Source organism: Tachysurus fulvidraco, chromosome 19 (assembly GCF_022655615.1).
Source record: "Tachysurus fulvidraco isolate hzauxx_2018 chromosome 19, HZAU_PFXX_2.0, whole genome shotgun sequence".
NCBI lineage: Eukaryota > Metazoa > Chordata > Actinopteri > Siluriformes > Bagridae > Tachysurus > Tachysurus fulvidraco.
This window is the reverse complement of record NC_062536.1, coordinates 6,360,130-6,372,950: the sequence shown is the minus strand read 5'-3', so window position 1 is coordinate 6,372,950 and position 12,821 is coordinate 6,360,130. Positions and strand designations below refer to the sequence as shown.

Genomic DNA, 12,821 nt, shown 5'->3' with positions numbered 1-12,821 from the left:
AAGCCCACCGTGGTCTTGCAGCGCTGACACGGCAGCAGATGTGATGAACTCTCTCGCTCACATGTTTTCTTATGCACACTGTTTAAAGATTTAAACTTTGTTTGGGCTACCAGGTGTGGGGCTGAACAGTGAAGCGTATGGCTGTGTTTAGTGGTCTGTGGTGGAACTTGGGAGAAACTAATAAACCTCACAACCACCGTTTCAACACCAAGACCAAACAAAGGTGAGGAAAATCAGCTGAAACATGTCATGCTGTCCTTAACAACATCAAAACACGACATAGTGCTCCAGAAACCACTATTGGAATAATCCATTAGTAAAGTCTTTTCCACAGAAGAACATACTTGCTCTATAATTCATTCATTCATTTTCTACCGCTTATCCGAACTTCTCGGGTCACGGGGAGCCTGTGCCTATCTCAGGCGTCATCGGGCATCGAGGCAGGATACACCCTGGACGGAGTGCCAACCCATCACAGGGCACACACACACACACTCTCATTCACTCACACACTACGGACAATTTTCCAGAGATGCCAATCGACCTACCATGCATGTATTTGGACTGGGGGAGGAAACCGGAGTAACCAGAGGAAAGCCCCGAGGCACGGGGAGAACATGCAAACTCCACACACACAAGGCGGAGGCAGGAATTGAACCCCCAACCCTAGAGGTGTGAGGCGAACGTGCTAACCACTAAGCCACCGTGCCCCCCTCTATAAATCAGATTTCTGTATTTGAATCGAACAAGTGACACGTGTTCTAGGTGTAAGGACAAAGGAACAAATGAAGTCAGAGGAGTTTGTTGACTGTGTAGCAGCACATGTTTTATTATCAAAGAGTGATGTGTGCAAAAGGGTGCTGTACTTGTAGCAAAAAAAAAAAAGCATTGATAACTACAGAGACTTACAAACAGAAACGGGTCAAACGTCGTATTAGTTGCTTGAATACATAATTTTTGAAACAAAGTCTCAAGGAACAGTCAGCTAAAAGTAAATCCTAAAATGCCACTAGCCATATTATTAGTAGAAAGAGTACCCACAAAGCATTGTGCTGTCATTTGCAACCATTGCACAGAAACACAAAGTTGTCTTTGTGTAGAAGACGTGGACCAGCCATTGCTATTCCCTCATGTTTGTTTTGATTATTTGACTCACATCTGTTCATGACAACAATCTTCCAATGAAAATAGAAATAAAAAAGATGCAAAATTATGGATCCTATTTACACTGTTAATTTACAAAATAAAATATTTTATAAAACGTATATATAAACCTTTGATATCTGTTTTTGTACAAAAGTAACAATGGATATATTTTATTTAAAAAAAAAAAAAAATCAGTTTCAATCTTTTGGAAGGATTCCTCATTTTAACCTTTTACATTCAAAACCAGCGTGCACAACGAGCGTCCAAGCTGAGGTAGAATTTTATTTAAATAACTGGAGTGTGCAGTCTGTTTGGCTGCCTGTGATGCTATGAACAGGGTTGAGAGCTCAGGCAGCTCTCTACTGTCCTGCTGCTGTCAAACGGCAGCTCGTACATGCTGCTGTCTGGGTCCAGCTTTAGGTTCTGGGAAAAAGAATGAGCCGTAAGGTCGTCCTCGTGCTCGGAGTCATAATCCAGGGCTGTATAGAGGTTTTCATGTAGCGTGGCTGCTTTGTGAGAGACTGACGGGCAGAGGCTAGGGTACAGCTCCTGCTGAGGCCTCCATGGTGCTTTACCAAAAGTACCTGATGAAGCAAATAGAAACAAATTACGTCATCAGAGCTGGAAATAGCCTTAAAGTTTAGAATCAGGCGGGAAAAAAAATATTCCACAAAATACAGAAAGAACATTCTAGATCATTTTTCTAGGAACCTTAATTTAATTAGACAAATCGGTTCTTCCAGGATTTCACGATTGCAGAAATGAAGGCAAAATCGATCAAACTCCATGATATTTAGAGGAGCTTGCCATTTTTATAAATTACCGAAGATTTGCTGCAGCTTTGGGGTGAGACGCTCTGTGTGATATCAACACATATCCAGGCAAAGCCCTCTTCCACTCACGTGCAATAAACATGAGTACAGCTGTCATAGAAAGTCATTTCGGCTCATCTCATCCACTACAAGGGCGATGGTGCCATCATACGTGTTCATATTAGAACCCTTACAAAGCTCCTTTTAGTGAGCTGGAGAAAGGTGTATAACCAAATTGAAACAGTGTTACTGGAGAATCAAGACTTCAGGCCATAAATACGTCGACGCCCTGAGTGCATGTAGCCCATAACAACACCTACACAAATGTATATACTGATACCATATACTATGTGAGGATGATCATTATCCTATAAATGCACTCAGAAATTCTCCCACCCATCTATTAGAAGTAAAAAGATCACTGCTTCCAAGGTGTTTATTTGACTGATACTCATATCAGAGCTGCCAAGACCTTTTAAGTACAATAATATGAGACACTTGGTTGTTGTTTGCCAAAATCTACATTTTGAATGATTTATTTTGAATGAGATCTAGACATGCAAATATGGACAATATGATAATGTTTTTTTTTAAATCTCACCCATATAGGAGGCGGAAGGCAGCTGTGACTGGACACATTCTCCGCCCTCACGCTGTACCAGCATCCCGGTGCTCACGTGGTCACAAGGGTCCGAGGACAGCGAGGGAGCGTACGTGCAACAATCTCTCTTTTTTAAACTGGCGAGTGAGGGGCTGTACGAATCTCTGCACACGAGCCTCCGATCTATGGTGCAGCCTGGAGGATAAAAGGAGAAACATGAAGACATGAGCACAATGTAGAAAAGTCTGCTCACATTATGATCTGTCTACTATTGAACCATTTTTTCTTCTGCCGAGAGCGTAGCAAAAAAGACGAACAGGAAAACTAAATAAATAACAAGCATCCAACAAGCAACGGCCAAAACCAAAAAAACCCCCCAAAAAACAAATAAAGCTTAAATCCACTGTTTTACACCCATATGTCTCACCTGTGTACGTCTCGGTGGGCTCTGGGCCATACAGGTTTCCCCTCCTCAGCAGTGTGCCGATAGGCCCTTGGAAATGGCAAAGGAGAGGGTCAATGGCTGCCTCCATGTCTGTTTCACTTCCTGTGTCTAGCTGACAAACACCTGTGGGCACCGACAATAAAAGCCAATGTTACAAAACCGCCTCTCAATTGTTCCCACCATTCCACATTCATTTGTTCCACAAACCATGTATTTATTGTTTATTGTCAGGTGCCATACCTTTCATGTCCTTAGGCTGCAGGTAAAATCCTCCCATGGAAGAACTCACATACTGGTAATTGCTTCCGCTCTCAGAGGGCACGTAGCCGTCCTGGCGCTCTGCTAGCGTTCCCTGAGAGGACAGATAGCTGGGAATGTCTGACGGCAGATTGGTCTCATCTGTAAAGGGCAACAAGAACAGGTCTCTAAGCCACCCACACACACAAAATATAGCACGAGTGTAAGACACAGTAATATTAGTAATTTAACATATACTCATAAAAGACTTCATTCTGTACCTAAAACGTTTTCCCTTAGCATTGAAGCCATGTGCATAGCTTGGTACTGACCGGTGTTGGTGACGCTGCAGTCCTCGTTGCGCCGACGTGTGTGGTAGATGATGACCACCCACACTAATGACGTGCCCACCACACAGCACACTACAGCAATTATGACGATGCCTACTGTGGTCCAGCCGTCCTCCTCTGATCCACTGCCGACTGGCCCTAGCGCTCCTGCACCTGCCTGGTTTGACTCACAGTTAGGGTTTGGCAAGACAGCCAGGCGCACGTTTCCCCTCTCTGTGCCCAGCGGGTTAGACATCTCACAGGTGTAAGTCCCAGCATCAGCCTCTGCTGCATCCACGATGATCAGGAGCTGATTTCCAGCAGCAAAGAAGTGCCGCTCGGTCAATGCTAACGGCCCGTCATCCTTGGTCCAGTTGAGGCGTGGCGGAGGACTACCACCTGCGATGCACTGCAGCACGGCCGTCTCGCCTCTAGCTACGGTGCGGTCCGTCAGCGGCCGCAGGAAAGAGGGCATTTCTGTCCAAACATAAAACGGTACCATATGTGAGGCCAAGCTGTTCACCAAGTCTGAATCATTTTCAAGCTAAACAAACTTCTCTAACTTTTTGCCATTTTAAGATGATTAAAGCTATGTCAAAAAACACATAACAAGAAGCAGCTATCCAGTCAGACTAGCAAATATTTAAAATACTGTAATAATCTGTCACACTCAAACATTGGGTACAAATTGTGAATATTTAAAATGTACTATAATTAACTCAGAGAAAAAAAAAAAACTATGTCAAGTCATTCTGGAAAGCCTGAAATTAATTCAAATTCAGAGCTGTGAGGTCAGCTTTGGCACAGCATTTTGGCACAACCGCTGGTATGAAAGAAGGGCAGACTTCCATCCTTTACTGTGTTGTGAAGCCAGCGATGAACCAGAGACATATAATAGATGTTTATAAAAGTTTTTGGTAGACAACTTGGTAGACAAACACTAACATTTGTTTGTCCTTTGTGGCAAGTCTATTAAAATCCTGGGTAGTTAAAATGGTTTTAGTCTTTTTTTGATATCATCGGATGTCCATTTGCTTGTATTACCTGCTTCTAAATTTCTTACCTAGCACAGTTAATGTGGCATTAGCAGATATAGCTCCGGCTGTATTCTGGGCGGTGCAGCTGTACACGCCGATATCTTCCGTTTTCACTTTCACAATGAAGAAGACGGCGTCGCTGGGCATAACGTGCATCCGCCGTTCTCTTGCAGCTGGAAAGTCGGTGCCTCCGTCTTTCTGCCAGGCAATCTGAGGAGTCGGATGGCCGGTAGCGGCGCACTCTAACCGCGCCGTGGCTCCTACGCGCACCGTGAGATCCATAGGGATTTTGGTAAAGGACGGCAGCACTGATGAAGATGGTGATAGTACGATATTAGTCAAATGAAGAAAAAATTGAAACCATGGTAACGCTACTGCTTATTGCAAACATAATTCAATGCTATCTAACGGACTCAAAAATATTGCATGAAGAAATAATTTGTTTTCATCTTCTAACTGCATATATTAGCTTTGTGGAAATGCATAGAAACTTCTACAGTAATCATATCACTTACTATGAACAGTAAGTTTGGCCTTGGTGGAATAGGTGGAGCCGAAGTGGTTAGAGATGACGCACTGGTATTTGCCCTCACTGGAAGATTCCACATGGCGCAGCTGCAGTGTGGTGGTGTACTCGGTAACCTGGCTCCCGTCGCCCGCTTGCGCTCGGAGATGAGCCTGGTTGTGAATCTCTGCATTTTTCAGTTCCTCATTGTCCTTCTTCCAGGCAAAGGTCATGGGTGAGTCGCTGGAGCTGGCTGCCGAGCACACAAAGGTCACGTTGGTGCCTTTGATGGCCGACTGCGTCTCAGGCTGAAGCGTGATCTGAGGTTTGGGGAGATCGGCTGTTTGTGGAGGAAACGGTGAAAAGGTTTTAGTGAAATACAGAAGATAAAAGTTGAAGAAATGTGAGCTTATAGTTTAGCTTTTCAGCAAGCACGATTCAAATCCTGACAAGTCAGTGTTATTCTTTGGTTAAATAAGTTGTTTGGAGTCATCCATTACGAAATATCTTCCATGATGAATTTTCCACCATGAGAAAGAAGACCTCATGCTCGGTCAGGTAGAACATGCATGGAAAATGTGCACCATGCACCGACTCACCACACACAAATTCGTCCTGGCTGACCGTAAAGACACTCTTGGCCTTCAGTGGCTGTGGATGGGCACAGCTGGCATTACCAAAGGAGAGGAAGGCGTTCTCTGCCACCCACAGTGGGAACCACTTCAGCTGGCAGTCACAGAGCAGACTCGATGTATTCAGGTGCCTGGCCGAGCACAAAATGGAAAAAGAGAGCGTAAGCACACGTTCGGTGCAGGAAACAGAACGGGGTAGAAAAGAATTTGGTTTAAGTCTGACATGCAAACCTAGTCTCCTATACAAACTTTCCTACTTTCTCTTTTTCCAACCAATAGTTGAACCAACTTTCTGTCAATTTTAGAGCAACAAACTATCACACTGAAGCCATTTTATAATGGAAACCTCGGCTTCTTCTTTACAAAAACAAGATATTACCAAACAGATCTGAATGCCTGCGAAATGAAATGAAATAAATTCATCCATCACTTACAATTCTTCTAGTTTTTTTATCTGGGAGAAGGAATTTCCTTGAATCGACATGATGGCATTGTTGCTGAGGTCACTGTGTTAAAGAGAAAAAGAAAACAAAACAACAGCGATGTTAAAATACAACGAAGACTCGAGGCAGAAGCGAGTCATCTACATTTGCTATAAGTACTCACAGGCGCTCCAGCAGGTCCAGTCCTGTGAAAGACTTCTTGGTAACTGATCGAATCTGATTCCCTTGAAGAAATCTAAAAAAGCAAAAAAGAAAAGATCTACTTTATTGCTTCCAAAACCTTCATAGTCTGCGTTTATTATTTGGTATTATTGCCAAGACTTTTTAGCTCAGCGTGTGCGACAGGAACTCACAGATTTCGAAGACTGTTCAGTGCAGAAAAGGGACCGTTCATGTCCTCGATGGTCCAGGAAATCTCATTATATTCCAGATTCCTTTAAATAGAAGAGAAAGAACTGCAAATTAAAACAAAACTCAACTTGCTATGTGGTGCTCATAAATCTTTAGCTTGCGTTTAAGAAGTCTTTAATAACACAATGATCATAATTCCTGCAATATGTCTGCAAAAACTTCGGCTAGACCAAAGCTATTAACTTCAGTGGATGGAACAGAAAAACACATATTTAAACCATCTTCATCATTAATCATTAAGGTAATCTGTGAAATCTCACTTTAATTATCCTCTGATGCCTTACATTTATTCTTTAAAAGAGGTAAGACTGCTGTTTTGTCCCATAACCCTCCCTTTCACCCTTTTTAACTACGTTCAAATAGCTAGTTTCCTCCCCTGCGAGCCTGCTTACAGCTTACAAATGAGCGGGATAGGGAGGGAACACACACACACGAACACACACACACACACACACACACACACACACACACACACACACACACACACACACACACACACGAACACACACGAACACACACGAACACACACACACGTGCCATTTGGTTCTCTTTAAGAAAGCCCTGAGAAGAGAAGAGAGGTAAGTGGGGGAGGGGACTATTGAGTTTCTGCAGTTGAACGAACACCACAGAAATTTACTTAACTAACAAACTTCTGCAAGGTGAAATGCCAGAAAAGAAAGAACGACACGAGATGTCCTGCTGCTGCTGCTACAGTAATTGTGTTTTTGACTTTTGTCAAAAAGGCTTTCTCTATTCACTGAGGTAAAACATTTTGATTCCAACTGATACCTTTAGCTGTTCACACATGAGGTAAATATTTACGCTAATTTCATGTAAACTAATTGGAGTTTCAAAAAAATTACTTTTCCATTATCTTAAATTTTTAGGTTAAAGTCACTGGTGAATCAAAACTGATTTGAAAGAAATAAGAAAGAAGTAACAAAAAAAGGGTCATTTTAAAAGCCCACCCCTGTTAACGGTCCTAATCCTGGTAGACAGTTTAAGACGTCCAGCCCTTATTACACACAAGTGGCTCAGATGAGGACTGCAGGTGATTTGTAACAAGACGGACGACCGTTACTATCCAAGCCCTGGTGTTCAGAGCGTGTGTGGTGTGACGACAGGGCTGACTCCGTGTCTAATCTGCCGTACTCACAGCGTGTGCAGACGGGTAAGGTCTCTGAAGGCTCCGTCGGCGATGAAGCTGACCTGGTTGTAGCCAATAGAGAGCTGCTTCAGCTCAGTCAGGCGCATGAAGCTGCCCTCCTCCAGGCGCACCAGCTGATTGGAACTGAGGTCACTAAAATATACAGAGCAACAAATCAGACATTGTACACCTACCAATATAACATGGCGTTGGACATTTTACATGGTCTAGGAAAAATTTAAGCTGTTGTGTCTCATTTTATTGATGAAAACTAAGATAAAAAATTGTTTGTCAGCAACAGAAGTCAGAGATTAAAGATATTTATTAACAACCTTCTCCCAATGAAAATGAAACAACAAATGAAGTAAAAAAAAAATAATAAAATAAGATCTGTTAGATGGTTGGCAAAGACGATTAAATTAAGAGACTTACTAATCTGTGTATGTATTCTAACGGTAAAGATTTGTGTTTGAAGGCTTTTATTATGTCAGATTAAACTAAATGACAACATCCAAAGTATTAATTACTTCATAAAATTATTTCTATTTTTTGTTTGATAATTTCATTTCAAAATGCATAAATTGCTTTAAAAATGATGCATGGATGGCATGGTTCAGTGCACTCATAAAAGATCTGCTATACATCATAGCAACTTTCAACACAGTGGCTTAAATAGCACTTTTTAAATAAAAAACAAACAAACAAATAAATAAAAGCATTGGGAAAATAAAAAATAAGTAACTAGAACTTTTTCGGATTTAGTTGATTGATGTTGCTGTGGGAACTTGACTTTTTTTTTTTTATTGTTTAATTTCCCAGTATTAAAAAGAAAACAGTAAAAAGAAAGGAATTAAAAGATGAACTCAGCTGACTTTCAGTAATCTGATAACAAACAACACTACTGTAGACCATTGACCTGCTTCCTAAAGCAAGAAACTCCCCCCATCTCTATTCCTCTATCTTCCACTTAAGGATTTGTCCTTGCTTTAGAGTACGAATAAATAAATTAGATGAAGAAAAAAAGAAAAGAAAAGAAAAGAAAGAAATGAGACCTACAGCTCAGCGAGTTTCTGACAGGGCTCCCAGGGGTCGGCTTTGATGCGACTGATGGCGTTGTGAGCCAGATGTAGCTGCTGTAGAGACGACAGCCCGTACAGCCAACCTTTACTCACTTCGGTCAAGTTATTGTGCTCCATTTGCCTGCTCACACACAGACAACATATTAAACATAGAATATTCTCCATCTCACAAGCATGCACTTATGATTTATTTATTCATTTCCCCTCGGCTTTATTAAGTTCTAAAGAGAAACCTGCACTCACAGAACTTCCACTTTGCTGAGGCCCCAAAATGCTCCATCCAACAGACGTACGATGCTGTTCCTCTGCATATTTAAAGAGCGGAGAGCATGAAGGCCGTTGAAGGTCAAGCTTTTGATTCGTCGCAGCCGGTTTCTGCTCAGATCTCTGCCGAACACAGCGAGAACGGCGAAATGTTAAACAAAGGTGGAATGCACTGAGGATCTCTGGATCTTTCCCATGTGTAATATGCACTTACAGGTGTTGGAGGTTGTCAAGCTGAAAGGTCTTGGCAGGAATGGAGCTCAGACGGTTCCTGTTCAGTCGCAACACCAGCAGGGTGTCGGACAGATTCTTGAAGCAGTCCGGCTCCAACACGGAGATGCGGTTGTTATTCATGTACCTGGGCAAAACATAAATATGAAGCTTCGCTTAGCATCAATATTAGGATTCTTGCTAAAATGCCTCAAGGAAAAGTTTCTTCACTTCGACAGAGTGAATTATAATCCTGTTTAGGGGCAGCAAACTATTTCTGCACTCACAGGGCTGTATTCAGGGTCGATGACTGAAGCCACATTTTTCCTGTCAACTGCAATACGATGTAACATGCGCACGAAACGGTTTAAAAATAAAGCAAAAAGAGGAAACAAGCACTAACATTATACTACAGCACAACGTTTTATTGACTGAATAGCCCATGTTATGCCAACCATGCCAAACTTGGCTTAATTTAATAACATTACATTTATGGCATTTAGCAGACACCCTTATCCAGAGTGACTTACAACTGAGCAACTGAGGGTTAAGGGCCTTGCTCAGGGGCCCAGCAGTGGCATCTTGGTGGACCTGGGGTTCAAACCCGTGACCTTCCGATCAATAGCCCAACACCTTAACCACTGAGCTACCACATGGCTTTCATGGCTGTCCATATGTGAAGTTGTGGAATTAATAAACCTAGAGTGGTTCTGGTAAATAGATGCAAGCTCCTTAAAGTACGGGAAGCTCACCAAGCAACTTGCTTTAAGTTCTGATCAAAATTTCATCCATATAACATTCCTTCAATTAAGACTCTGTCCTCTAAAGGTTCCTAAGAAAAACGCTGTGTACTTTACAGTAGAAACACCACGATTCACTAAAAGGTCGTGTCGTATTTATGTGTTTAATGCCGTTCTCAAACAGCATTCTTTTGAGTGCATTTACACCACAGCCTTGTTGAAAGTAACAATCAGTTACAGTTGTAAGCAAAAGTTTAGGAACCCCTGACAATTTCCATGATTTTCATTTATTAATATTTGGGTGTTTGGATCAGCGATTTCATTTTGATTTATCAGATAACTGAAGGACACTAAAGTAATATTTCAGTAGTGAAATGAGGTTTATTGGATTAACAGAAAATGCACAATATGCATCAAAATGAAATTAGACCGATGCATAAATTTGGGCACCCCAACAGAAAAATCACATCAATATTTAGTACAGCCTCCTTTAGCAGAAATAACAGCCTCTAGATGCTCACTATAGCCTGTAATGAGTGTCTGGATTCTGGATGAATGTACTTTGGACCATTCCTCCTTACAAAACATCTCCAGTTCAGTTAGGTTTGATGGTTGCCGAGCACGGACAGCCCGCTTCAAATCACCCCATAGATGTTCAATGATATTCAGGTCTGGGGACTGGGATGGCTATTCCACAACATTGTACTTGTTCCTCTGCATAAACGCCCGAGTAGATTTTGAGCAGTGTTTTGATTTTGAGTCTTGTTGAAATATCCAGCCCCGGCTTGTCCAAATGTGCGTTTGCAAACCTCAAGCGACTCCATCTGTGGTGTGTGTGCAGAAAAGTCTTCTTTCGCATGGCTCTCCCGTACAGCTTCACCTTGTGCAAAGTGTGCTGAATTGTTGAACGAGGCACAGTGACACCATCTGCAGCAGGTTCATGTTGTAGGTCTTTGGAGGTCATCTGTGGACTGTTTTTGATCGTTCTCACCATCCTTCGCCTCTCCGATATTTTACGTGGCCTGCCACTTCTGGCCTTAACAAGAACTGTGCCTATGGTCTTCCATTTCCTCACTAGGTTCTTCACAGTGAACACCGACAGCTTATATCTCTGCCATAACTTTTTCTGGCCTTCCCCTAAACAATAATGTTGAACGATCTTTGTTTTGAGGTCATTTGAGAGTTGTTTCGAGGCCTCCATGTTGCCACTCTTCAGAAGAGAGTCAAAGAGAACAACAACAACAACGTGTAATTGGCCTTAAATACCTTTTCTCATGATTGAATGCACCTGTGTATGAAGGTCGAGACTTAATGAGCCACCAAACCAATTGTGTGTTCCACTTAATCAGTGCTAAATACTTACAGGTATTCGAATAAACACAGTGGCAAGGGTGCCCAAATTTATGCACCTTATTTTCTTTTAATCCAATAAACCTCATTTCACTTCTGAAATATTACTTTAGTGTCCTTCAGTTATCTGATAAATCAAAATGAAATCGCTGATCCAAACACCCAAATGTTTATAAATGAAAATCATGGAAATTGTCAGGGGTTCCTAAACTTTTGCCTATAGACTGCAGAAACTTATTTTTTATATGAAAATGTAGTATCACGCAGTAAGTACAGCAAAACTCTTAAAGCTTTCTGCATTGTTAAAATAACAATTCTGCAAAATGATCAATCCTGGAAATCTGAACTGTAAAATAAGTATGTAGTTTAAATTGCGCTGATGTATGAGCACGCTGAAAGACGTAAAATAACGTAATTATAGTTTTTTTTTTCCTCTGTACTGTTTGTTGTTGTGTGTTTGGAATTCTATGGATTCTGCTGGCTGTGAAACAAATTGCCCCTCTGGGATAATAAAGTTGGCCTAACCTAACCTAACCGACTATTGTGGTTAGTAACTATCACCGTTACATGTCTAGCACTTCTGCTGTATTTACTGAACACTGTGTTTCCTTGATGAGAGGTGTGTGTGTGTGTGTGTGTGTCCATTGAAAGACAAACTACTCACAAGTATTTCAGAGGGAGAGATGGGAATCCCTTCACGTCCACCAAGTTGTTATTGCTGAGGTCCAGGGTCTCCAGGGCAGACAGTGGTCTGAGCTGTTCTGGTGATATGCTTGAGATCTTGTTATTAGATCTGAGAACAGATTAAGCGGGACAAATTAATTATTACATTTCCACTCTGACTTATACAGTGACAGTCAGTGGTCTCATTTCCTGCACCTTCCTGCAGATTATAACAGCCTTAGACATGCGCTTGGAGAATTCCATGCATTTCTCTTTGTGTGTGGGTGTGTGTGTATGTGTGTGTGTATACACTGAGCTACCCCATGTCAATATTCTATGCAACAGGTCAAAACAGCTGAATGTCTGAGTGGCATGTTATATTGTTTATAAGGTAATTACTTACAAGGTGTTTAAAAAACGGCCAATTACTTGGTCAATGAATAGCATTCCCTCAGTGAAAGCATGCCCTGGCCAAGACCGGCAATTTCCTGGGTTGCACGCCTTCTAAATTGCAGTGCATGAGCGACCTCTGTTATAAACAGAGACTGTACTGTGCTGTCTTTGTATATGTGTGTGTGTCAGAGAGAGAGAGGGGGGGGGGGGTGTGAGCGTGAGAGAGAGAGAGAGAGAGAGAGAACAGAAAAAGAGAGTGTGAGAGAGAGAGAGTGAGTGTGTGTGTGTGTGTGTGTGTGAGAGAGTGAGGGGGAGAGAGAGAGAGAGTGAGGGAGAGGAGAGAAAGAGAGAGGAGAGAAAGAGAGAGTGAGTGTGTG

General features: G+C 42.0%; 1 protein-coding gene across 1 annotated transcript in view; it reads right to left on the bottom strand.

The window, feature by feature from the left end:
- Positions 1 to 799: 799 nt before the first annotated feature.
- The window catches only part of lrig3 (leucine-rich repeats and immunoglobulin-like domains 3), a 26,708-nt gene continuing 14,686 nt past the window's right edge, over positions 800 to 12,821 (bottom strand). Inside the window, exons 3-18 of the mRNA XM_027153973.2 lie at positions 12,053 to 12,181; positions 9,303 to 9,446; positions 9,068 to 9,211; positions 8,802 to 8,945; positions 7,755 to 7,898; positions 6,541 to 6,621; positions 6,351 to 6,422; positions 6,179 to 6,250; positions 5,712 to 5,875; positions 5,123 to 5,452; positions 4,634 to 4,915; positions 3,574 to 4,047; positions 3,245 to 3,403; positions 2,987 to 3,127; positions 2,560 to 2,754; positions 800 to 1,730 (exon numbers count right to left, since the gene is read on the bottom strand). Of these exons, the coding sequence (XP_027009774.2) occupies positions 1,474 to 1,730; positions 2,560 to 2,754; positions 2,987 to 3,127; positions 3,245 to 3,403; positions 3,574 to 4,047; positions 4,634 to 4,915; positions 5,123 to 5,452; positions 5,712 to 5,875; positions 6,179 to 6,250; positions 6,351 to 6,422; positions 6,541 to 6,621; positions 7,755 to 7,898; positions 8,802 to 8,945; positions 9,068 to 9,211; positions 9,303 to 9,446; positions 12,053 to 12,181 (2,932 nt within the window). The 3' untranslated portion in view covers positions 800 to 1,473. The remainder of the gene's footprint in view (positions 1,731 to 2,559; positions 2,755 to 2,986; positions 3,128 to 3,244; positions 3,404 to 3,573; positions 4,048 to 4,633; positions 4,916 to 5,122; positions 5,453 to 5,711; positions 5,876 to 6,178; positions 6,251 to 6,350; positions 6,423 to 6,540; positions 6,622 to 7,754; positions 7,899 to 8,801; positions 8,946 to 9,067; positions 9,212 to 9,302; positions 9,447 to 12,052; positions 12,182 to 12,821) is intronic.